The 26,141-nt window shown below is 41.4% G+C and overlaps 1 protein-coding gene across 5 annotated transcripts in view; it reads left to right on the top strand.

Moving 5' to 3' along the window:
* Sntg2 (syntrophin gamma 2) overlaps positions 1-26,141 on the top strand; it is a 199,965-nt gene that overhangs the window by 150,079 nt on the left and 23,745 nt on the right. For all 5 annotated transcript variants that reach the window (XM_028768843.1, XM_028768842.1, XM_028768845.1 and 2 more), the window contains one exon: positions 970-1,176. In XM_028768843.1, coding sequence (XP_028624676.1) covers positions 970-1,176 — 207 coding nt within the window. The remainder of the gene's footprint in view (positions 1-969; positions 1,177-26,141) is intronic.

Raw genomic sequence — 26,141 nt, 5'->3', positions numbered from 1 at the left:
CATGACAATATAAACACAGTTGCTATGATGAATCCATTATTAAGGGTGATCGTGGTCTTCATTTATACCTCTTGGCTCAGTTAAGTACCATCTCTTCCTTATTCCCCCCTCTAGTTAAGGTTTATTCATTCAGCTGTGAACTCACTCCCTACAATTTATGGCTGAAAAGGAGAAAGAACAAGGGTGTTCTTTTGACTGCAATAGAGAGATATCACTGGATAACAATTCCCCTCACAGTTCAACAGTATAACTGAGTTATAAACAACCCCACCATTCTGCAGCCCTGGGCATGAACTTCTCTTTAGAAACACTGAGCCCAGCCCATCTAAAGAGCCGGTGTAGGCAAAAACTTCTCATATGCTTTTCTCAGTTTGTTGGGTTTATTCTAAACTAGAGTTTCAAAAGTTTTTATATTTAAAATATCACTTTAAAAAAGGAGTTGTCAGAGGTTTTGAAGAAAGCAATGATCAGAGCCTGGTCATAGCTTATGTAGAATATTTTTATGGGTCATTTTTATATCTATACTGGGGGTTAGGACAGACTGTTCCAGAAGCCTCCTTTAGTAGTCCCTGTTGCCTACTTCCATACCCCTCATCTGGAAGTAGGCACAACTGGTGACATCCAGGTCTCTGTAGCTAAGCTTGACATGAAGAATCCTAGCAGGGAGTGTCCTAAACAAACACATCAGAGACATGTTCTGATGATATGGCTGCTTGTTATTAGGTGTGGACAGCCGAATGAGTCTGTGATGGATCATCAGGCTATATCCAGTGCGTAGCTCCCTGTTTATTACTTTGGCTGTTGTTCTGAAAACATTTCTAAAGCACTTGCTCCATTCGATGATTGTAACACCAAGCAAATGATGATTGCCAGACCAAGCAAATGCAACCCTCTTCCCAAAGGGTGGGTTAGGTTCTGTAGGCTTAACCCTCCAGTCCTGACCACTTTCCAATCCATACTGGTTTTCAGTTCTGGCTTTCAGATAACTACTGGCTGCAGGCAAACTTGTATCTCGGGCTCCAAGATTTTGACTGTGAAGACCCCAGGTCATACTGCTTCAGCGTCTTGGCCAGCCATGGGAAGAGCCACATCTTCAGTGTGGAGCTGGGCAGTGAGCTGGCTGTGTGGGAAAAGGCATTCCAAAGAGCAACTTTCATGGAAGTTCAGAGAACTGGGGTGAGTATGTTGTGAGACTCACACTTTTCTCACTATCAGCTTTTGGGCAGTATCTAACACCTAGGGGGTAGAATATAAATACGGATTTGTTTCAGGAAAGAGAATTGTGAAAGGTGAACGGTTTTCATCTAAGTCACCATGTCAGAACAATCATCCATACTGAGCTGGGCCTTCATTAATAAGAAGAGCTGTCTGTCACGGGCTCTTACATCCAGGTTCATATCTGCATTCATATTTACTGTGAGGGGAGGGCTGAATCTATTTCCACTGCAGGACTTACCTGCTGCTGAGGGAGGAGTTTGTAGGCTGCAAAGCAGTAGACGTGGAGACAGCTATAACCTACTCTGTATCACCTGGATGTGCAATATTTTAAGGCACTTAATGGCCTTTCCTCTCAGATTTAATGGCCCAAAGGAGAATGTGATATAGCAATGTGTCTGAATTGCTTTTCTGTTCTTGAAGACAGCAAATAAATCATCTATGAATTTAAATGTGTGTCCACTGAGCAGATAAGGAAGGAGGCATTATGGTCTCTGTTGTCGTAAATATGGGCCTCTTCATAGGATGTGTCCTGCTACAGAATGACAGAAAATAAATGAAGCAATGCATCAGACAAGGTCTGTCTCCTTGCCAAGGTTCTGGGTTCATGACTAGCCTGGCGATAACGCTGAGTGTGATACAGAAACTAAAAGCAATTGCTTCATTTCCAGCATGAAAAGATTCTGTTTATTTACCTGTCATTTGGCTGCCAACATGCCCATGGGTTCCAGGATGTACTGAGCCATTACTGAGGACTGATCAGCCTTGATAACTCATTACGTGTAAAGTCTCTTAGACCACTAAACGCCCTAACATCCAGACATCCACAGAAACTGAGATCTTCCTCTGAAGCCATCATTCATGGTATAGGGTAATTGGCTCCTGATCCTCATTAGCATCTTAGAGCTGAGGCACCAACCTGGTATCTCACTTTTTATAGAATATGACATTGGAGGCAAAGTCCACACTATTGGCTCTCCTTCCTCAAGCACTAACTAGATGTGATAACTTGTAGCTACCTAGAAATCATCTATACAGATAGCTCATGCCACCAGAAGGCAGCTTTGAGATGCCTCTTGTAGGGGGGAAACTTTGGGGCTACTTTGCTCTGACAACAGTAGCACAGATTCTACTTTGGAGATACCTGGATGGTGCCCATCTAGCCACTACTCTACAGAGCTTCAATCTGGAGACTTAAGACAACATAGTCAGGTGAGTACAGTCTCCCTGAGGACCAGTGACAGATAACCAGGAGATATGCTAAGATAAAGAGGAAGCTCAATCATGGAACTTGATGTTGGAGAGAAGCTGGTGGGTACTGTGAGCTAGTCAGTCTGATAAATAGTTGTGTCTGTGGTGTTGTTAGAAAGTATAACTTCTCCTCACAAAGGACAGTAAATTCTTATGTATGTTCATAACGTATGTATGTTCATTTTCTAGAGAAGAGTAAAGGTAACTGAGGGACTGGAACCATCACAGTCATGACAGCTGTTCTCCAGATGTTGACAGTGTTCAGACAAGAAAGGAGAGAGAGGGAGAGGGGGATGGAGAGGGAGAGGGAGAGAGATGGGGAGGGAGAGGGAAAGGAGATAAGATTAAATTCAGAAGAGAGGAGACAAATTCTGGAAAAAAAAATACTATCATCATCAAGTACTGAGCTTGCACAGGTCTTCATAGTTTGTGAAGAAATGAGGGAGGATGACCCAGAAACTCTGGAGAGTCTAAAGACTCCATTTTTACTTGATACTCTGTTCTAGAAACCTAGAAGCTCTTTTCAACAATGGCCCTGAAGCTATTTTCAACATTGCTCTCTATTGACTTAGAGTCCTGGAATTCCTGTGGTGCCTCTGAGAAACAGGTAGACAAGAGAAGGGATAGATGCCTTTCTGATTTTCAGGCAAGCTCATCTCTAGACATCCACTTCCTCTTTCAGTAAACTTGCTCATACTTGTTCTCCAAACTATAGCATGATTCTCGAAAGTGATGTGTTCTAACATAGATGCATCACAGACTACCCTAGAAGCCCGTACATGCTTCATGACAGGCCTCCTGCATTCCACACCCAACACTTGGCTTTTAAATGTGCAGAGAAGGCAACATCAATTTCCTTTCTGCTTCTCTGCACATAAGGACTCTATGGATTTATCACAACCACCTAGAAATCAAATTATAGTGGTGTAGCCAAAGAGTTGCTATGAGATATGCCCTGTTCTAATAAGACATACCACCTCCCTAGAGACAGAATAAAATTACAGAAGGCACCTCATAACTGGTATATCTTAGACACAGTAAGTACCAGTCTCCTGTGATGACTAACAAAGCTGCATTTGTTTCATCCATGTCCATCTCTACTTTTTCTTGTTTATGTATACTGACTTGAATCTTGTGCCAGCCATGTTAAGTCTGGGTGATGTGCACGGTGTAACATTGATATCATCGGTTCATCTTTCCTGTGGCAGCTGTGGGCTCATTTTCCTGCATGCATTAGCGACTTCATCACCTCTCTAGAAAGACTTCTCAATGGTGCCTTTTGTGTCTCATGGATTCAGGGTACATTTCTACAGATAAGATCTTCTGTATCTTGCCTACATGGATAAGATATTCTACAGAAAAACCCTAAGATTCATAACCATAAGTTGAGGCTTCTCACTGACCAATCTCTTCAAGTTACACTTGAATGTGATATTGTATTAAATAATATCCATATTACAGATATCCAAAATTATTAAAGCTTCATTGTCACTCAGAAACATCTAACTTTTTCCATGGGCCTACTTTCTCCATTACTGCTTCCCAAATTCCTGTGAAAATGCCAAGATTGTAGCCTTCAAACTGCCTTTCCATATATGCCAGAATATTTTTATTAAAATACATATCCATTACTTTGTACATATTGTTCTGAAGTTTGAAATGTTTTTATGTATTTTCCCACATCAGTTCCTCTAACATTTTGTTTATAGCATCAGCATTTTGTTAGCAATTAAAATGGAAAGAAAATATTTTTTTATAATAACATAGAGCCAGCAAGTGTAAAATATCTATCTAATAGGTTGCTATTGGCTACAAGTAACAGGACACGTACTGCCAGCAGCAGTGAGAAGAGGTGGCCCCAGTGATGCCACTTTGCTGGGCTTCAGATTTGGTTGTATTTTCTGGGTAACTACTTAACAGATTGCCTCTCAGAAGTAAAACATTTCCTTATGAATGTTTAGTGGGCAAGAAAACACAGACATAAAATTCAGATCTCTTCAGACTGATTCTGCCATCTTATAACAGGGGCTCATCAGGTCAGACAACTATACAGGGAACACCATCTGCTAAAGGATCTCTGCCACTAGCCTCAGGTCCAAGAGTTTTGTCTAAACAGTGCCACTTACACCTACCTACAAGCCTTCATTCATTGTTGTGGAGACACCTATGTATATATCCTGTCTCTGTGTCAGAGCCCTTGTGATGAAGTTTGTTTTTCACACCATCACTGCCACCACCATCCCACTCTAGAAGATGAAACAGGCTAATCCACACATCTCTCTTCTGGAGAGTAATCTCACCTTTGAATGAACAGAGGACAGCCAAGTCCTGTGTGATGCCTTTGCTGGGAAGTGAGAAGCAAGGCTCAGAGTGCAGGAAGATCAAGGTCTTGGTTGTGACATTTGACGCTCTGATATCATTATTCTTGTGCTTCACATCAAAGGCCCTCTCCTGCCCGAGGGAACTGACTGCATGTCTTTAGGAGGGAAACAGATTTTCTTTAAGAGGCTTATCTACCTGATCTTCAGTGCTTGGCAAACCCCTCTTTGCACCTAGCTTGGTTTTCAAAGTATACTAAGAAGTGTCACCATACAAGCGTAGATGTGATTGGTGGGGCACCATGTATTTTATATGCACTTGGCCACTCTCAGTGGTTTCATGTAAAACAGTAAGAAAGTAAGTAGTCACATATGAAAGGGGTGTAGCCTCTGTGATTACTGTCATCCAAGGTTACATTTTTTCCCATTATTCAAAATCCACTGAAGGTCCACCTGACTCCAGCTGTGCAGATAAATGATTCTTCCCTGGCTGCTTGCACATAGGGAATCAGAATGATGTGGAGACCAGCAAGCCTGGTATTCAGGAGAAGCTTTTGAGTCTTTTCCTTTATAAAACCTAGCCCTGTGTAGCCAGGAGAGCATTCATGGACCGACTAGAGATAAGTGAGATACTTACACTAGTTTATCCTTCTATAAGTAGAACACAGGGCCCAGACATTGTGACAGTGACAAGATGTGTGTCCTAATTCTAGAGTTATTTAAAAGCAGGGAAGGCTGCTTTGAAGACAGTCATCACCAGCTCACTTGTCAGGAATTCTCAGAGGAGAATGTGTGGCAAATGATTGACTCTAGAAGAAGAAAGGAGGAAGAGGAAGAAGAAGAGGAGGAGGAGGAGGAAGAAGAAGAGGAGGAGGAGGAGGAGGAAGAAGAGGAGGAGGAGGAGGAAGAAGAAGAGGAGGAGGAGGGGGAGGAGGAGGAGAAAAAGGAGAAGATGAAGAGGAGAAGAAAAAGAAGAGGAGAAGGAAGAGTCTACCTATAAAGTTGAAGAAGCTGGAGTCTCCACTCTTAGCAAATTGAACTATGTCCCAGGCTTGTCAGGGTCTTCAGTGTGGACTAGTACCTACCATAGGTCAGTGGTGCTCTGTCACCTAGACATTCCGGGGAGTGCACAAAACAGCTGCATTTATAACAACTGAAAACTGCAACAACTCCAAAACCATGTTAATCAATTGAAAAAAGTGTTCATGGATAGAAGGGGATTCATCTGTTGGATTGCACGTAACAGCAGAGACAACAGCTAGTCACTCATGTGGGCTCTGTGATGATACCGGGAAAGGAACTGGTAAGGTTTCTCACATTGGGAACCACAGCATGCATTTTGCAGGCAAGTTGGCTACAACCACACGGTGGAGTCCTGGAGGAGGATCCCCCTCCCCTGAAGACATGAAGCAGGAGCGCAGCACCAAGGCAAGCACTGGACAATCTACTAAGGATTAGTGACTGGCTCGTTTTAAGACATCTGATTGGAAAGAGACAGAAGTAATGCTAGCATAGCTTCCCAGTTAGCAGAATCCTCTCCAACACCAAGGCACACCAGATCTACTGGATATCATTAAACCATTGGCATGATTTTACTGATCAAATGTCATCAGTTGACCATCAAAGATTTCTGAAAACTGGAGGACATTTATCTCACTTCTAAATAAACCCAGAACTACATTGTTATGGATAAGTTTCCAAACGTCATATTTCTCCACCCCTTTACCATACACCAGGTAACCTCACTTAGGACAAACCCACAGAATGACCAGAGAATCATAGGGCAGGGATGCACACTGGAAACACTGGTAAGACCTGCCCTCACCTACTACTGACTGTCTTCTCTGCTCTATCCTCCATATCTAGGTCCTCATTCATTCTTCAAGTATTCATTCTTTTTTTCTTGCTTACACCCTCTTCCTTCAAATTAGATGGCCATGTCTTCTGTCACCTTCTGACAGACAGGGGAGAGCTGGATCTGACCACTACAGATAACATGTGGTTAGAGGGCAATGTACTTTCTCCACATCGTAACTGCATATCTAAGAGAAGATGCTGTGGAAGTACCTGGGGAATGTGGACATTTGCTGACCTGACATTATTGATTTGAGTGTGTCAGAGGATGGGAAAGCGAACCTGCCTTCCTTTTGCATATTGTTTCTAAAGAGATTACTATTTATCTCCTGAGTGATACCAGTAATTTAGCTAATTAATGTTTAAAATACAGTTCACATTGGAATATGCAAAATACAATTTCCTAAGTGCTTCCATGAATTTTCCAGATAATTTTTAGAGAAATCTCAATCCTGGAGCTATTTCAAAACCCACTGTTAGTAAGAGAATTCTAATACCACATGACTACTACAAATATGTTTCTTTGTTTATTCTTTTTTTATTGGATGTTTTATTTACATTTCATATGTTATCCCCTTACCCCATCCCCCCCCCGCCCAGGAACCCCCTATCCCATTACCCCTCCCTTTGCTTCTCTGCAGATGTGCCCCTACATTCCCCCCTATTCCCACCTCCCCACCCTCAAATTCCCACCCACTGGGGCGTCCAGCCTTCATGAGATCAAGGATCTCTTCTCCCACCTATGCCTGACAGGGCCATCCTCCCTTACATATACAGCTAGAGCCATGGATCCCTCCCTAAGTGCTCCCAGGCTGGTGGTTTAGACCCTGGGAGCTCTGGTTGGTTGGTATTATTGCTCTCCTCATGGGGCCACAAATCCTTTCAGCTCCTATCCTTGTTTATTCTTATAGGAAAAAAAACGAAAACAAACAAACAAACAAAAAACCAAGAAGAACCAATGAGACCCTGAATGGAATACTAAAGAGTGGTTGGGCTAGATTAATGGGATGATTAAAAGATCATCACCGCTCTGTGACCAAAAGCAATTAAGTTTTCATTTATTTTAATTTTGTACACAAAGCAGAGTACCTCGGTTCTGGCTTGCTGAGCTGTTTATAGAAGTAGCTTATTAGCCGGGTTTTTATTTTAATTTAAAACCATCAATGTAATGCCCATTACTCTTGAAATGGTATTTTGTTCCTCTCTAGCATTCTCCTGTTGCTTCTCAGACCACAGAACAGACCCTGGGGTTGCCTCCTTCTTAAAAGTTCCATATAAATTCGCATTGAAATGAGGCCTTCTTGTTATTCACTTGCTTGAACATTGTCTGTGAGATGTTCCTTACCATTAAGGGAACATTGAGTTCATAGGGATGTTATTTGATACACATTCTTAAAATTTTCCTTAAGAATCTGTGCTGCTAGGAGGCTCAGGAAGCAAAATACATGTCACACAAGTCCAAGGACCTGGGTTCAAATCCCCAACTCCATCTCAAGAAAAGGAGAGAAGTATCTGCATAAATCATCCTCTAGTCTCTAATTGTAAGCCTTTGGATAATTTTTATTAGATATTTTCTTCAGATATTACATTTCAGATGTTACCCTTTTTCTCCATTTCCCCCCACCCAGAAACCACCTATTCCGTCCCCCCTCCTACCGCTTCTGTGATGATGTGCCCCCACCCACACACCCACTCCCACCTCCCTGCCCATGAATTCCCCCACACTGGGGCATCCAGCCTTCACAGGACCAAGGACTACCTCTTCCACCTTTGCCCAACATGGTAATCCTCCCCTACATATACAGCTGGAGCTATGGGTCCCTCCCTATGTGCTCCCAGGCTAGTGGTTTAGACCCTGGGAGCTCTGGTTGGTTGGTATTGTTGCTTTTCCCATGGGGCCACAAACCCCTTCAGCTCCTTCAGTCTTCTCTCTAACTTCTCCATTGAGAAACCCATGATCAGCTCAATTGTTAGCTGTGAGCATCTGCCTCTGTATATGTCAGGCTCTGGCAGACCTCTAAGAAGACAGCTATATCAGGCTCCTGTGTGCATGCACTTCCTGGCATCCACATCAGCTTCTGCCTTGGTGACTGCACATGGGATGGATACACAGGTGGAACAGTCTCCAGATGGCCCCTCCTTCAGTTTCTGTCCCACACTTTGTTTCCATATTTGCTCCCATGAGTATTTTGTTCTCCTTCTAAGAAGGACCGAAGAACCCACACTTTGGTCTTCTTCATGAGCTCCATGTGGTCTGTGAGTTGCATTTTGGGTATTGCAAGCTTTGGGGCTAATATCCACTTATCAGTGAGCGCATACCAAGGGTGTTCTTTTTTGATTGAGTTACCTAACTCAGGATGATATTTACTAGTTCCATCCATTTGACTAAGAATTTCATGAATTCGTTGTTTTTAATAGCTGAGTAATACTTCTTTGTGTAAATGTACCACATTTTCTGTATCCATTCCTCTGTTGAAGGACATCTGGGTTCTTTCCAGCTTCTGGCTATTATAAATAAGGCTGCTATGAACATAGTAGAGCATGTGTCCTTATTATATGTTCGAGCATCTTCTGGGTATATGCCTAGGAGTGGTATAGCTGGGTCCTCAGGTAATGCTACGTCCAATTTTCTGAGGAACCACCAAACTGATTTCCAGAGTGGTTGTATCAGCTTGCAATCGCACAAAAAAATGGAGGAGTGTTCTTCTCTCTCCACATCCTTACCAGCATCTGCTATCACCTGAGTTTTTGATCTTAGCCATTCTGACTGGTGTGAGGTGGAATCTCAGGGTTCTTTTGATTTGCAATTCCCAGATGACTAAGGATATTGAACATTTCTTTAGGTGCTTCTCAGCCATTTGAGTTTCCTCAGTTGAGAATTCTTTGTTTAGCTTTGTACCCCCATTTTAATAGGGTTATTTGGTTGTCTGAAGTCTAATTTATTCAGTTCTTTGTATATATTGTATATAAGCCAAGATTGGCAGGATTGGTATATATATCCAATATTATATATTGGATATAAGCCATGTTGAATGTAGGATTGGTAAAGATCTTCTCCCAATCTGTTGGTTGCCGTTTTGTCGTTTTGACAGTGTCCTTTGCTTTGCAAGAGGTCCCATTTGTCAATTCTTATCTTAGAGCGTAAGTCATTGGTGTTCTGTTCAGGAACTTTTCCCCTGTGCCCAAGTATTCAAGATTCTTCCCCACCTCCTCTTCTATTAGTTTCAGTGTATCTAGTTTTATGTGAAGGTCCTTTATCCACTTGGACTTGAGCTTTGTACAAGGAGATAAGAATGGATCGATTTGCATTCTTCTACATGTTGTCCTCCAGTTGAACCAGCACCATTTGTTGAAAATGCTGTCCTTTTTCCACTGGATGGTTTTAGCTCATTTGTCAAAGATCAAGTGACCATAGATGGGTGGGTTCATTTCTGGGTCTTTAATTTTATTCCATTGATCTTCCTGCCCGTCTCAGTACCAATGCCATGCAGTTGTTATCTCTATTTCTCTGTAATACAGCTTTAGGTCAGGGATAGTGATTTCCCCAGAAGTTTTTTTATTGCTGAGAATAGTTCTCGCTATCCTGGGTTTTTTGTTATTTCAGATGAATTTGCAAATTGCTCTTTCTATCTCTATGAAGAATTTAATTGGAATTTTGATAGGGATTGCATTGAATCTGTCGATTGCTTTCTGAAAGATTTTTACTATATTGATCCTGCCAATCCATGAGCATGAGATACCTTTCTATCTTCTGAGATCTTTGATTTCTTTCTTCAGAGACTTGAAGTTCTTGTCATAGTTCTTGTCAAGACTTGCTTGATTAGACTCACATCAAGGTATTTTATATTATTTGTGACTATTGTGAAGGGTATCATTTCCTTAATTTCTTTCTCAGCCTGTTTATTCTTCAAGTAGAGAAAGGCTACTGATTTGTTTGAATTAATTTTATATCCAGCCACTTTGCTGAAGTTGTTTATCAAGTATAGGAGCTCCCTGGTGGAAGTTTTGGGGTCACTTAAGTATACTATCATATCATCTGCAAATAGTGATATTTTGACTTCTTCCTTTCCTATTTGTATCCCTTTGACTTCCTTTTGTTGTCTAATTGCTCTGGCTAGGATGTCCAGTACTATATTGAATAGGTAGGGAGAGAGTAGGCAGCCTTGTCTAGTCCCTGATTTTAGTGGTATTGATTCAAGTTTCTCCTCATTTAGTTTGATGTTGGCTACTGGCTTGCTGTATATTGCTTTTACTGTGTTTAGGTATGGGCCTTCAATTCCTGGTTTTTCCAGGACTTTTACCATGAAGGAATGTTAGATTTTGTCAAATGCTTTCTCAGCATCTAGTGAGATGATCATGTGGGTTTTTTTTCTTTGAGTTTGTTTATACAGTGGATTATGTTGATAGATTTCCGTATATTGAGCCATCCCTGAATTACTGGAATAAAGCGTACTTGATCATGATGTGTTCTTGGAATTGGTGTGCAAGAATTTTATTGAGTATTTTTGCATTGATATTCATAAGGGAGATTGGTCTGAAGTTCTCTTTCCTTGTTGGGTCTTTGTGTTGTTTAGGTATGAACGTAATTGTAGCTTCATAGAATGAATTGGATAGTGTACCTTCTGTTTCTATTTTGTGAAATAGTTTGAAGAGAATTGGTATTAGGTCTTCCTTTAAGGTCTGATAGAACTCTGTACTAAAACCATCTGGTCCTGGGCTTTTTTTGGTGGGGAGACTTTAATGAGTGCTGCTATTTCTTTAGGGGTTATGGGACTGTTTAGATGGTTTATCTGCTCCTGATTTAACTTTGGTACTTGCTATCTGTCTAGAAAATTGTCCATTTCGTCCAGATTTTCCAGTTTTGTTGAGTATAGGCCTTTGTAGTAGTATCTGATGATTTTTTTTGCACTTTCTCAGTTTCTATTGTTATGTCTTCCTTTTCAGTTCTGATTTTATTAATTTGAATACTGTCTCTGTGCCCTCTGCTTAGTCTGGCTAAGGGTTTATCTATCTTGTTGATTTTCTCAAAGAACCAACTACTTGTTTTGTTGATGCTTTGTATAGTTCTTTTTTATTCTACTTGGTTGATTTCAGCCCTGAGTTTGATTATTTCCTGCTATCTACTCCTCTTAGATGTATTTGCTTCTTTTTGTTCTAGAGCTTTCAGGTGTGCTGTCAAGTTGCTAGTGTATGCTCTCTCCAGTTTCTTTTTATAGGCACTTAGAGCTATGAATTTTCCTCTTAGCACTGCTTTCATTGTGTCCCATAAGTTTTGGTATGAAGAGCCTACATTTTCATTAAATTTGAAAGTCTTTCTTTATTTCTTCCTTGACCAAGTTATCATTGAGTAGAGCATTGTTCAGTTTCCATGTGTATGTGGGTTTTCCATTGTTTTTGTTATTATTAAAGACCAGCCTTAGTCCATGGTGATCTGATAGGATGCAAGGGATTATTTTAATTTTTTTATATCTGTTGAGACCTGTTTTGTGACCTATTATATGGTCTATTTTGGAGAAGGTACCATGAGGTGCTGAGAAAAAGGTATATCCTTTTGTTTTATGGTGAAATGTTCTATAGCTACCTATTAAATCCATTTGGTTCATAACTTCTGTTAGTTTCACTATGTCTCTGTTTAGTTTCTGTTTCCATGATCTGTCCATTGCTAAGAGTGTGGTGTTGAAGTCTCCCACTATTATTGTCTGAGGTGCAATTTGTGCTTTGAGCTTTAGTAAGGTTCTTTTATGAATGTGGGTACCCTTGCATTTGGCACATAGATATTCAGAATTGAGAGTTTATCTTGGTTGATTTTTCCTTTGACCAGTATGAAGTGTCCTTCCTTATCTTTTTTGATAATTTTTGGTTGAAAGTTGATTTTATTCAATATTAGAATGGCTACTCCAGCTTGTTTCTTGGGACCATTTGCTTAGAAAATTGTTTTCCATCCTTTTACTCTGAGGTAGTGTCTGTCTTTGTCACTGAGGTGCATTTCCACATGCAGCAAAATTCTGGGTCCTGTTTAGGTATCTAGTCTGTTAGTCTATGTCTTTTTATTGGGGAATTGAGTTCATTGATGTTAAGAGATATTAAGGAAGAATCATTGTTGCTTCCTGTTATTTTTGTTATTAGGTGGAATTATGTTTGTATAGCTATCTTCTTTGGGGTTTGTTGGAAGATTACTTTCTTGCTTTTTCTTGGTTCTAGTTTCCCTCCTTGTGTTGGAGTTTTCCATCTATTATCCTTTGTAGGGCTGGATTTGTGGAAAGATATTGTGTAAACTTGGTTTTGTCATGTAATATCTTGGTTTCTCCATCTATAGTGATTGAGAGTTTTGCTGGGCTGATATTTGTGTTCTCTTAGGGTCTATATGATATCAGTCCAAAATCTTCTGGCTTTTATAGTCTCTGGTGTGATTCTTTTAGGTCTGCCTTTATATGTTACTTGACCTTCTTCCCTTACAGCTTTTAATAATTTTTCTTTGTTTTGTGCATTTGATGTTTTGATTATTATGTGATGGGTGAATTTCTTTTCTGGTCTAATCTATTTGGAGTTCTGTAGGCTTCTTTTATGTTCATGGGCATCTCTTTCTTTAGTAAAGTTTTTCTCTATAATTTTGTTGAAGATATTTACTGGCCCTTTAAGTTGGGAATCTTCACTCTCATCTATACCTATTATCCTTAGGTTTGGTCTTCTCATTGTGTCCTGGATTTCCTAGATGTTTGGGTTAGGAGCTTTTTGCATTTTGCATTTTCTTTGACAGTTGTGTCAATGTTTTCCATGGTATCTTCTGCACATGTGATTCTCTTACCTATCTTTTGTATTCTGTTGGTGATGCTTGCAGCTTTGGCTCCTGATCTTTTTTCCTAGTTTTTCTATCTCCAGGGTAGTCTTCCTTTGGGATTTCTTTATTGTTTCTACTTCCATTTTTAGATCCTGGATGGTTTTGTTTAATTCCTTCACCTGTTTTGTTGAGTTTTCTTGCAATTCTTTAAGGGATTTTTGTGTTTCCTCTTTAAGGGCTTCTACCTGTTTAACCTGTGTTCTCCTGTATTTTTTTAAGTGAGTTATTTATGTCCTTCTTAAAGTCCTCTATCATCATCATGAGAAGTGATTTTAAATCTGAATCCTGCATTTCCGATGTGATGGGGTGTCCAGGACTTGCTATGGTGGGAGAACTGGGTTCTGATGATGCCAGGTAACCTTGGTTTCCGTTGCTTATGTACTCAAACTTGCCTTTTGCCATCTAGTTATCTCTAGTGCTATCTGCACTCACTGTCTCTGACTGGAGCCTGTCTCTCCTGTTATCTTGCTTGTATCAGAACTCCTCAGAGTCCAGCTGTATCTGGGATCCTGGGATCCTGACCTCTTAGGTAGAAGAGCTCCTGAGACTCAGGCTGCCTCTGGGATCCTGAAATCCTATGATCATGGTGTGCTAGAGCTGCTGAGAATCCAGCTTGCTCAACTGCTCTGAGTGCAGAGAATTCTCTGCTGCCCTGAGAACAGTGGTTCCTCTGCTGCTCTGAGTGCAGTGGTTCCTCTGCTGCTCTGAGTGCAGTGGTTCCTCTAGGATGGGTCAGGATATGGTGTCTTCAGGGGAGCAGACCATCTAGGAGTCTGCCCCAGCAGAAAGGACCAAGTGAGGGATGGAAGGGGAGTGGTATTCTGGAAGGCAGGGTTTGTGTAAGTGATGGGTCCTGAGTGCCCCAGGCTCCCAGCTGCAGCTCTTGGACCTAGAGTTGTGGGGGTGGGATTCTTACCCACTGCTCTGAGTACAATGTCTCCTCTAGGATGGGTCAGGATGTGGTGTCTTCACAGGAGCAGACCAGCTAGGAGCATATTGCAGTCTTATAGAACCCGTTGAACTCAGACATTCACAATTGGCAGCTATCTACCACAGTTTGCATATAGAGGTATAGTCTGTCATGATGGTAGAGGTGTGTGGGAGGTCATGTTGACCACATCTTTAGCATTACCCTACTCATTCTCTGAGCTTAATTTATAACCTCCACTGATATCATCAGATATATTTAATGCTAATGGTTCCTGAAAGGAGAGCCCAGGAGAGGTGAGCCCAGCTCCCTTTCTTCCTGTCAAGCTGGTGAGCAATGCAGGAATGCATATCCATGAAAACATTTAGCAGTGGCTGCCCCTTCTGATGTTTGCACAGAGGAGTTAGACTTGAATTGTGTTTATGTTTGCCCAACACAAACACCTCCTTTAGGAAACTATTTAGAGAAGGCAAATATGAAATGTAAAGCAACAGAGATTGAGACGAGGATACGGTGTATTTTCAGCCAACCTCAAGAGTGAAATAAGATAATGAATTCACTAACAATCACAGGAAGATGGAAACGTCCTGACAGATTGAGCGAGAGAGCTTTGGGATCATTGCCACAGGAGTTACCCTGTGTGTTGCAGCTTACCTGGAACTAGGGTGTTCTCTCCCACAGCTCTGTGGGTTGGAGGTCTGGGGTGGGTTTATAGAACCACACCCAGCTACTGGTAGAAAAATTTTACCCCATATCTCTGTCCTGGCACTGCTCTGTCCATGAAGCCAGGAATAGGTCTGTTCTGGAAGCAGGTTTTCTGTGGTGAGGGCTCAGGAGGTTTGACTGATATCCCAGATTCTTTTTATGAAGGTTTTTTTTTTCCTGTCATACCTAAAGAACTCCTTTGGCCACTTAAGGAAATAGCCCAAAGTCCTAGTCATTACTAGATGGATATTTAGGGGTCATGATGCTGCTGACTCTGGCCTCAGCATCTTCTGAGGCTTGACTAGCATTGAGTGTAGAGTTTTGGGCTTAACTGAAGCTAACCAGTGTGAGTATGCATATGTGTATGTGGTGTGTGTGTCTATGTTTGTGTGTGTGTATGTGGTATTTGTATGTTTGTGTGATATGTTTGTGTGTGCATGTGCATGTATGGTGTACATAGCTCAAACTAGGTATATAGTGGCCAAGCTTGTCTCCTGTTATCAGGAAGCAGCTGTTTCCAACATGATTCTTTTCTTGTGACTTTGTGGAAGAGCAAAATCAGTCATTTCAAGAAGACCTTGGCCCTTGAACAAAGTAACTTTGTTAGAATTTTGATTGCTGTTGCTGTTGCACTCACTCCCATGAGAATGTGACCCTAACCAAAAGCAGGAAATCCGGAACAGTTTTAATTATTCTAAAGCTCTTTGCTTGTGTGCTGATTTGCTAATCTGTTTAAGTTTTTGTTGTTTTCAGACATGAATTTGCTGTGCAGACTAAGGCTTAGCTGCCTCTTCCATCTTTTGTCTACTCCCAGGCATGCATAGACAGCATGTAGAGCAAAAATCAGCAGAGACTCTTCTGTAATGAGCTAGTCACTGACTATACTGCATGCAATCTCTCTTCAGGTTTCCTAGCCTCCTCTTGGGCCTGCCCCATGACTGACCACAGCAAAAAAGTGCTCAGACTCCTCATGCTCCAGCAAGAGTCTGAATACACCCTGAGTGCTGTGGTTAGAACACCCTCCAGTTAAAGGTACTGCAGCCTTCTTGTCTCGGGCCTAGCATTCCTTATCCCTCATCACCTCTTGTCACTGTGCTGCCTTAGCCCTTCTCTGCCCATCCCCTGGCTGAGTCCTCCCTCCCACTGTTGGCTCCGTTCTATATCCACATAAAACTCATACAATTTTCCCCAAATGTAGGAATGTGTAATTTCTGGACAGAGCCCTGTGGAGCTTCCTTGTCTTCTCCTAGACTACTAACCTCCAGCCTCTCCCTGGATGCCGGCCCAGCACTATCTGTCCCAGTGGCCTCTGTCTGTCCAGTATTTGATCTGAATGAATCCTGGAGCTTCTTTTCTTAGCACCAGGTGACCTGGCTCTCTTGACTCCGTCGCCCCGCTTCCCCATACATCAGAATTGTATTCATAAGTAATATCATCTCACCAACATAAGACTAGCCTAGGAGCCAAGCACCAGAAAATGAATGACTACATTTAAAGGGAGTGAGAGGACCATCTGGGGAGGAAAGTCTGTGAATCACCTCCTTTCTGACCTCCCCCCACCTGCAAGCCTTCTCAGTGAGCACAGGTAGCAGTGCTCCGTGAATAGCGTGAAGCTGAGTTCAGTTATCCTTCGAAGACCCATTACAGGAAGATGCCATTGTCATTTACATGAGAAGTTAAAGCCTGATAACAGGAATTCCTGAGAGGCACTTGATCCAGAGCGGGGCAATCTGAGAACTTAAGAGTTCCTTTCAGATGCCAAGGATGGACGAAGGACATTTGATCAAGTAGCTTGATGTGGCAGTTAGATGAAAACAGGTGGCAGGAATCAGACTGTGGAAAGGCAGGACAGCTTGTCACCAACAGTCTTTAGGGAAATAGGGACGCTCATCTGCCTTTTACCACTAGCATAGGACACTCACAAGTTTTCAAGGTTGGCAGGATGCTCTCAGCTGTGTCCTAGTGACCAGCCTAAAAGAGCACTGGAGTCTGTACCATCTCAAACAGGTTCTTCAGGCTCTTACCCAACCCTGGGCACAGATCAGTCAAGAAAAGGCACACTGGGCTGCCCTCATCCTCAAATACCTCATTAGGGTACCTCTGCAGTTGGAGACCCCTAGAAGACACATTCAGACAAGAAGTGTGGGAAGATGCCATGCTAGAAGCAGAAAAGTAGGTGACCAGTGGCCTCTGTAGCCTGAATGAGGACAGTGTGCCTGCTGTGTTTGAAAATAAGCTGATTTCCCTTTCAGTGTCTTCCCTCTATTTCCTAGTTGCACAAAATTTACCTCCTTCTAAGAGAAAACAGGGTGTTTTCAGTGGGGCATGTTTTCCCTTAGAGCAGACACTTACTGAATTGAAGAACCCCTTATGCTGTGGGTTCTTCATTCCTAGGGAGCACAATGCAGGCTGAAACCAAACAGTACAATGTGAGCCCAAGCTCACACCTGAGCTGGGAAATCGGCCTATGACCCTTGACCCTTACTCTTCTCTGCTGAATACAAACATGAAATCATTCTTGAGCTATTTAAATGTTCTCATCTGAGTGATGTCGCATATAGTCAAGTCACAAAAGCACAGGTATGTTAGGGACTCTGCTGCTGGCTGCCTTATCATGCATGTGTCTATGAGAGTGTGGGATGACAGCACTGTGCCTAATTGTTACTCGAGGACACCAGAAGGTGCTGCAAGGACTTCTGAGGACACAGCGCTCACAACATGATAGTTGCTGTGAAATCAAACATGTTCCGAGTAATATCAGTCTGCATTTACACAGGAGCAAATTGCACCTTAGGAAAGAATGTTTGTTGTAAGTGGAGATTTAGTTCTCAGAGCCAAGCCATGACCGTACAGCAGCTTTGCTTATCCAACGGGCTTTACCTTCATGAGCATGTGTGTAGACAAAAATGAAGTGACATCATGTGGCAGGTGTGCAATACTCCATTCCTCTGTATAGCCATGGTGCTCTACTTCCAGCACAGGAGGGCTCAGAATTGTGATTTGCTATCATAGCTAATATTATCTCTCCAGGAGAAAGATTTCTAACACTGAAGATCAGATTTATGTACATACTTTGTGTCCCATACCCTTCCTGGAACATCCTGTTTCCGGATTGTTGCTGAAGTTCAAAATTTATCTTTATATTGAGTATAGTCCCTTTGGCGGGTGTATGTAAAGAAGACAGATCAAGCAAGAGTCTTAAGCAATGATTGCATCATAAGGACTCTGCTCTAATTGATAGGTCATTTCATGGATTAATACACTGACAGGTTAGCAGGTTTATGAATTATATAGAATTGTGTCTGTTGGGAGAATTACATACTGTCTCAATGTCTTGTGTGCTATTATGGGACTCTGTGGTATCCGTGTTACTGAGATAACATTCATCCCTTGATAAGAAGATCTCCAAACCATGAGCTGAATGAACTTTATGGATTGAGGAGCTGGTTCTGTCTGGAAAGTGCCTACAATGAAGCATGAGGACCCAAGTTAGATATATAGAACCCACATTAAAACAAAGCTACATGTGGTTATTTACTTATGATCTAGCCCTGGGGAGACAAAGTCAAGAAGATGCTTGGGGCTCCATGACAGCAAGCCTAGACTGCTTGGTAAGTTCCAGGCCAGTGAAACCCTGTCGCCAAAGAGGGTTGATAGAACCTGAGGAGTGTTAGCTGAAGTTGTCCTCTGGCCTCGCTACACACATGCACATGAATCCTTACACGTGAATCTATATGCATATGCACACATAAACAGAAAATAAATGCATAAACTTTTCTTTATTAGTTACTCAATCTGTAGCATTTAGCCTAGACAATGGAAAATGCACTGCAGCAATTACCTAAGTATAATGAATACGATTATAACAGGTGCATGCATGGGAATCGTGGATCCCCAACTTACCCACTGCTCTAGACATAGTCTCAGGAAGTTTCCTCCATACCCCATACTGGGCACAATAAAGGAGCCTGGGATCCTCTTTTGCAAAGATATAAGTTTGGTTCTATTAAAAATCGACAACTACATAGTTTTGGTATACCTGAATTATATTCAAATATTTAAAAAATCCCATTTTTCATTGAAAATCACTATAGCCCAATATACTTCTATATGTGTCTTCTCTGGCAATCCTTTGGGATGAAACTGTCTCCAATTGATTCTTCATTCATCTGCATAAGTGAGCTTATTTACTCTTTAAGTTGGAAATGGTGTTTGAGAGGGATGCACACTTTGAAATCAGAAATGGATCAGCATTCTTAGAATGTTCAGCATCAAGCTGGCTCAGTGCCTCTGATTTTGATTAAGGTTTTCTTCTCAGCCATAAGCAATGTGGCAGTTTATATGACAGTTCCCTCCATAGACTTAGGTGGTTGAGTCTCGGTTGACAGTGCTCTTTGTGAGCCCCCATTGGAAAGTATATCACTAGGAGCAGAGTTTGAAGTGTCAATGCTGCCCATCATTCCTAATTCCCCCTTCTCTACTTTTTGCTTGAAGTTCAAGAAGTGAGCTCTCAACTCTCTTTTCCAACTACCATGCTGGCCCTATGTGCTCGGCCATCATGGATTCTATCCCTCTGGAGCCATAAGCCTAAATAAACTTTCCTGCCTCTAAGTTGCCTTGAGTATGCTGTTATCACAGCACCAGACAAGTTGCTAGTACACCAACAAGAGAATCTACCTGTTTGTATCTTATGATTCCTTCTCTTTCTAGTATACTCCCTCTGAAGCATTTCTACTTAGCCCTGTTCCTCAGTCCTTGCTTCAAGAGTATTGGTCTCTTCATTTTTAATGCCACTGACAGAGCCAGAATGGAGTTCTGCATTACCCATGCACAAAATGTTCTTTGTTGAAGCCATATGAGTTCCCCCTTGTACATTATGGCATCCTGTGATAACAGGCAAGCACATATATTATCTATGTTAAGTTCAAAGCATCCTCAGGAGGCACAGAATATATGCATGGAGACAAAAGCAGGTATAGAGGTCATCTTCTAAGCCAATAAGCAGCACTCACTCTGGAGCCCACATTCTCAGGAAGGAAGGCAGGACAGTTTCTGAGTGTCTCAAGCTACTGAGATCCTGATTTGCCAAGGAGGGACACATTTGTACCTGTATCCCCTTTGCCACTGCTTTATCCTGAAGTTCTTTGGCTACTGTCTTGGATCAGGCTCTGTCCACTGTGATTTGCCTGTGCCCATCAGTATCGATGAACAATGTCTAGGAACTATACGCTATATTCTTTTCTTGTTCACTCTACACTGAATTTCAGTGGTCCACGTCACACATCTGAGAACAAGGATTCCTGAAGAAGAGCCAAACATCATTCTGTGGAGCTCTCAGGATCAAAGTCAGACCCACAAACTGTGTTTTCTATAGATACTTCTATCAGGATGTCACTGGGTCTTCTATTCTGTCCTATGATCTAGCAGGCTAGACTCATCACACTTTGAGTATAGTAGTCTTTCCCATTTGTCCAGGCCCCTGGTGGGCTTCCTGACAACTTTACAATGCTACGGGACATCATGTGTGGCTTCCCCACTCCAGGTACCAACAGCTACTGTGTATTGAGGTCAGTCTAGGGTAGTGTCATTATATGGTGGCTCAGTGGTTAAATCCAGAATATATCATGACCTGAGATGATGAAGACTCTTACCTAGTGTTGTTCCTGACACATTAGCTTTCTGAATATTATCCAAAAGCTGTTGGAGCCTATATTGGATTAGAGCTGGCAAAATATTTCTCTAAAGCACATCATAGCTTAATTTAATTGGATTACTGGTGGTACTGTTTTTATTTCTGCAACTTTTCAGGGTTTAATCCAATCCTTCAATTAACATTTCCTTCTCCAGAAGAGCCTGCCAAATTAGCTTTTATTAATTGTCTTCATCTTGAAGCTTTTGGTCTCCATGTTTTAGCAGTCTCATTCTAGTGGATGGTGTAGGGAGAGATGACAATTGACCTGGTAATGTTTCTAACAGTAGAGTCCAGATGGCTTTCCAGAACACAGGTTCAAGGTAACCAGCATCCTGTTTTCTTTGTCACTGGAAGCCCAGATCTTCAAGGCATGCTCTCACAAATCAAGTACTTCCAAACTTTACAAAACAACCTAAAAACAGGCTGCATTTTCATTTGTAATACACTTCAAACTACTATATTTTACAGTTTATTTGTATATCTTTATAAAATGTCATGTATTCTCTGAATAAAATAAAGGAAAATTGGTTTACTTTTAAATTTTACCTAAAATGATAGCTTTACAGAACAGGTAAGATATTATCTCTGACAACTCTCACTTGCATCAAGTTGGCAACAGATAAACTAGGACAACCAAGTTCAAAGAAAATATGTCAACAAATAGCCTTTATTAGTGCTATTGTCCTTCCTTAGTCCCTTCCTCATGAGCCTGTTTACTGGATTCTCTTCCTACCCAGAGCCAGGGGCTTCAGAATATAAATGAGCCTTGGGGAAACCACAGATGCCATGCTTCCAGTGGATGTACTCACTGCCCCATACTCAAACTGTTAGGATCCACAGACATGGGTCATAGAAGAAATATGGGAAACCACACTTGGGATAAGAGAATATTGAAGCCACTGCCATGAGCCTGTGGCCTCAGGCAGTAGGACAGAAGCAAGTAGCTCTGGACTGAGCAATCACTGTGGGATGGGAAATTGAAGCAATACTGTTGATTGGGAAGCTAAATGAGAACACTATTAATAGCACCATTCTCACAGACATCACTTGCAATGCTCAACAGAATGCCCAAGGACACAATGAGCAAGACCATATATATACACATAGTACCAACTATTCTGTTGAGCCTCTATGGCTGGGCTGAAATGTCTATGAAGTGAAGAAAGGTCTGCCTGAGGGTGTATGGGGCATCAGGTGTTGTTTTCTTTGCTGGGATTTTGCAGTTACCTCAGTGAAAAAAAGAAATGGTCCTGAGAGTTTCATTTCAGTAGCACTGTATTGCTCATCCTGTCTCCAAGTACTGCCTTGAGATGTACAGCCTTGTAGAAGGACACCAGGCCTGGGCCCTGGCTTCACTACACACAAGCTTAACTGTGACCAATTTTTTGATGATGTCTTTGCCTCTGTTTACTTATCTATAAAATGGAACCAAGAGAATTAATCCCTGAGGGTTGTTTCACTTTTGGTAAGTAGTCGATAACTACAAAGTTTAAGACAATGTCTGGAGTGTGTAGATGGGTGATGTTTAAGATTATAGCAAGGTGCAGAGTCCTCCTGCCTCTGTGCTTGCAAGCAAATTGGAATGAAGTACTACTTTTAAAATGGAGTATCTCAAAACAAGGCACAGATCCCCTCTAAGAAGATAGCAAAACAAAGCAAACAAACAAACAAAAACCACACTGGTTTACACAATTAGAATAACTTAGAGCCCAGCCTGATTGCAACAGCTTTTATAATCTTATGAAAGTGTCTTGGGTCAGAGTAGTATTAGCACCTCAACATTACATCTCCTGAGGAGAAACACGAGATGACTTTTAAAGATTTAAGTGTATGACATTTTAAATTCCTTGGTTAAATATTTTATTTTAAATTCTTTATTCATTGGTTAGTATTTTGTTACTTGACTATTCTAATTCTTGTATTTTATTTTTTGTGATGCAATTAAAAATGAGATTAATGCTTTTTCAAGGCTGTTCGTGATTGGCATGTAGAAGCATAATTGGCTTTCACTGATTACTTTCTATGCATGAAAACTGTTCAATTTTGTTGATTTTTTAAAGATTTTCTGCATAAAAGTTCATGCCATTTATGAACAAAGATGAGTTTATGTTTTTTTCTATTTCCAGTTTGTGTGCCTTTCGTGTCTTTCAGAGACACAAAACCTCCCAGCCTCTCACCACTGATGTTACATGCAGCCCTTCTTAGATGTGGCTGTTTCATTATGTATATGTGTATCAGTATTCTCTTTGCCTGAATCATAGGATGGTTTTGGATTGTGCCAGCACCTTTCTTAGGTAAACTGAAATGATAGTTTCTTCCCTCCTTTTTAATATACTTCAGGGCATTGATTGAGTTTCTGATGTGACACTATCTTTTTTAACAGAGATAAATACCACTTTGTCGCAGTATGTAATGGTTGGAATGCATTGTTGAAGTCAGGCTGTTCTTGTTTGTGGTGAACTTGGACAACTGTATCCATTAAAGACACTGATCTTTATTCTTCTCATGGAGAGGTTTTGGCTTTGGCACCAAGATCATGCAGATCTCAGAGGACAAGTCTGGAAACACCAATTTTTAAGTTTTTAAGAGATTTTCATTCTTTTTTAGATGTTTGGTAGCATTTACCAGTGGAGCAGAGTGGTTAGACGGTTGTGTGTCTCATAGGAATACATCCATTTCATTTATCTAATTTATTTGTGCAAAATTGTTAGCATTTTCTTGTAATACTTTTATTTCTGCAAAATTAGTAACTATCTCCTGTTTGATTTCTGACTAACTATTTGTGTCTTCTTTGTATCTCATCAATACAGCTAAGTTTTGGGGCTTTCTTTTAAAAAAAATTCCTTTTTCAAGGTCTTGAGTCTACAAATGTTCTATGTTGTTTTTCTATTTTCTCCTTTATTTACATTTCTTTTGACCTTGCTTATCTTTTTCCCTTTTTTAAGATTTCTATTCTACTTGTTTTCTTCTTTTTCTAGTTCACGACAGCATAATGTTGGGTTGCTATCTGTAGTCTTCATTTAATGTCCACGTCTATCACTATAAACCTTCCATTTAGACGGTGTTCACTTCATTTAGGATCACAACATACTTTCTAGGGGAGCACTTTACAATCTAGAAGGGATGTGACCATTTATGATTGCAGCTCTAATCTCTAGTGGTGTGTAACAGGATTAGGAACCAGCCCTAGAACAAGGACAGTGAGCACCTTCCTTTGCTTTGACAAGCTGTGCACCTTAAAATGTAATTAAGATACCTGCCACCTAGGTAACTGAGCGGATAGGATCTGCAGAATTTAGCATAGTTCTTCTACTATAACTTGAAAGTGGATAGCGTGAGCCAGAGTTTGATGGCTGCTTGTGTCTGCGCTGCCCTGAGAAGGGCTTCTGCAGCAGCTGCCTTTCAATCTCTTCCCTGCCCTGGTGTCTGCAAACAGCCCCAGGCTTCCTGCTCCTCTCAATGAAAAGAATTGCTTCCTCAGCTTCTTTGTTACTTATCAGCCTCCATTTAAACATTCTTCCATGTTCTCTATGATATTTCAAAAGCTAATATCCATGCCTTTGTTTATTTAATGGTACCAGAGTATGAATATTTTTTAATATGTGAAAATGAACCCAAATGTGCTATTTAAAACTACATTTTAGCACAGTCTGATTTAGTTCACAACCCAGCATCGTACAAAGAGCTATTTTAATCTTTAATTATCTTGATTTTCCTGCTACTACCACACATGTAATTTTCTGGAGTGGCATTTGGAGATGAAAGCATAGGTAGGTATTCAGAACCTTTCTGATTGTGCCTTCCCAGGGCCTGGGAGTCTTGATTGGCAACAGGCACACTGTGCCGAAAGAAGCTAGCAGAAGAAGCCTGCAGCTCTCCACAGTGAGCAGCGCAAGGTCTGCAGTTCTCATAGCGCTCAGCTTGAGCCTCAGTTTCTCCATGATGCAGTATCTGTGGAAAATCACCCATTCACTGGGTCCTCCACAGCCTTAATAAGTAGTCCATACTTAGTAAGGACATGGGCCAGCTCCAAACCCAATCTCTGCATTTTCTGGTAAAAACAGGGTCTGTCTTATCATACTGAAGGTGACAGGTTCTCTGTACATCGTTCACTGTAGCTAATAAGTAAGGTATATGTCTGAGATATGGAAAGGAGAAAGGATTCATTCACCTCTCAGGGACAAGCAGAAGAAGTTGGGATGGTCCCTGAATATAGCTCGGACAGAAGCATGCAGAGCCCGCTGGCTCCAGAGCCCACCCGGATGCATTATGCTTTCCTGTGCTTCTGCGTAGACTTGCAGTAGACAGAACCACTGTGGCCACTGCAAAGGAGGGAAAGCCTAGCCATGTGCTTGCTCCCTCTTCTAGAAAGAACTGCACATGGAAGGAGCCAAGGGATTGTCACAGAAAACCGACACTGGAATTTCAATAGCAGTAGATTGTTTTTAAATGGTTTTATTAAATCATTACATCACGTTGTAACCAAAAACTAAAATTTTTGGAAAGATTCCTATGAAGCTATTACCTCTAAAGAGTAGCATAGGGCCTCTTTCTGTTCCCACTAAGTGGAATAAAACCCTAGATGTTACAAAAAAATATATAGTATAAAACCTAGGCTAAAACCCTAGATATTACACATAATATATAGGGTAACTCTGAGAGTAGAAAAATGGGAAACCAGTGGTAATTTCTGTGTCACTACCACAGAACACCTGGCAGAGCCATGGAAGGGAAATGTTCTTTACCTCTTGGTTTCAGGGAGTTCAGTTAAAGATCGCTTCTTCATGTCCTGTCATGAGACAGAATATCATGATTTGGGGTGGGGGTGTCTGTAGACAAAGCTGCTTAGCTTGTAGCAGTCACAAAGCAGAGAGAGGGACAGGAAGTGACAGGAACAAAATATCCTCCAAAGAGTCACCTCTAGTGATCAGCTAGGTCCCACCTCTTGAAGTTTCTATACCCTCCCAAAATAGGGTCACCAGCTAAGGACCAACTACTAAATGTATCCACCTATTTCAGGAACAGTTACATCCGAACCATGGCAGAAACAGACTAGCCAGAGGCCTTGGGACAGAAAGAAACAAGTGACTGATTCCTGAGTTTCTTTCTGCCTCATTTTCTCAGATTTAGAACTGAAGAAGCTATGAGCAGAAAACCCAGGAACTGCCAACAGGCAGGCTCAGAAGAGCCTTAAGCTAAAGGTGCAGCCTAGTAAACAGAAGTCATCTGCATAGCAACTAGTCAATGTAAAACAGCTACAACAGTCTTACTGGTCTAAGAGTTTGGTAACCAGAAACCTTCGGCTCAATATCTGAGAGTGCAGGAGAACGTGCCATGCAG

Source organism: Grammomys surdaster, unplaced genomic scaffold, assembly GCF_004785775.1.
Source record: "Grammomys surdaster isolate TR1022 unplaced genomic scaffold, NIH_TR_1.0 188, whole genome shotgun sequence".
NCBI classification, from domain to species: Eukaryota; Metazoa; Chordata; class Mammalia; order Rodentia; family Muridae; genus Grammomys; species Grammomys surdaster.
Note: the sequence above shows the minus strand (reverse complement) of the source record. Positions and strands in the feature narration are given on the sequence as shown.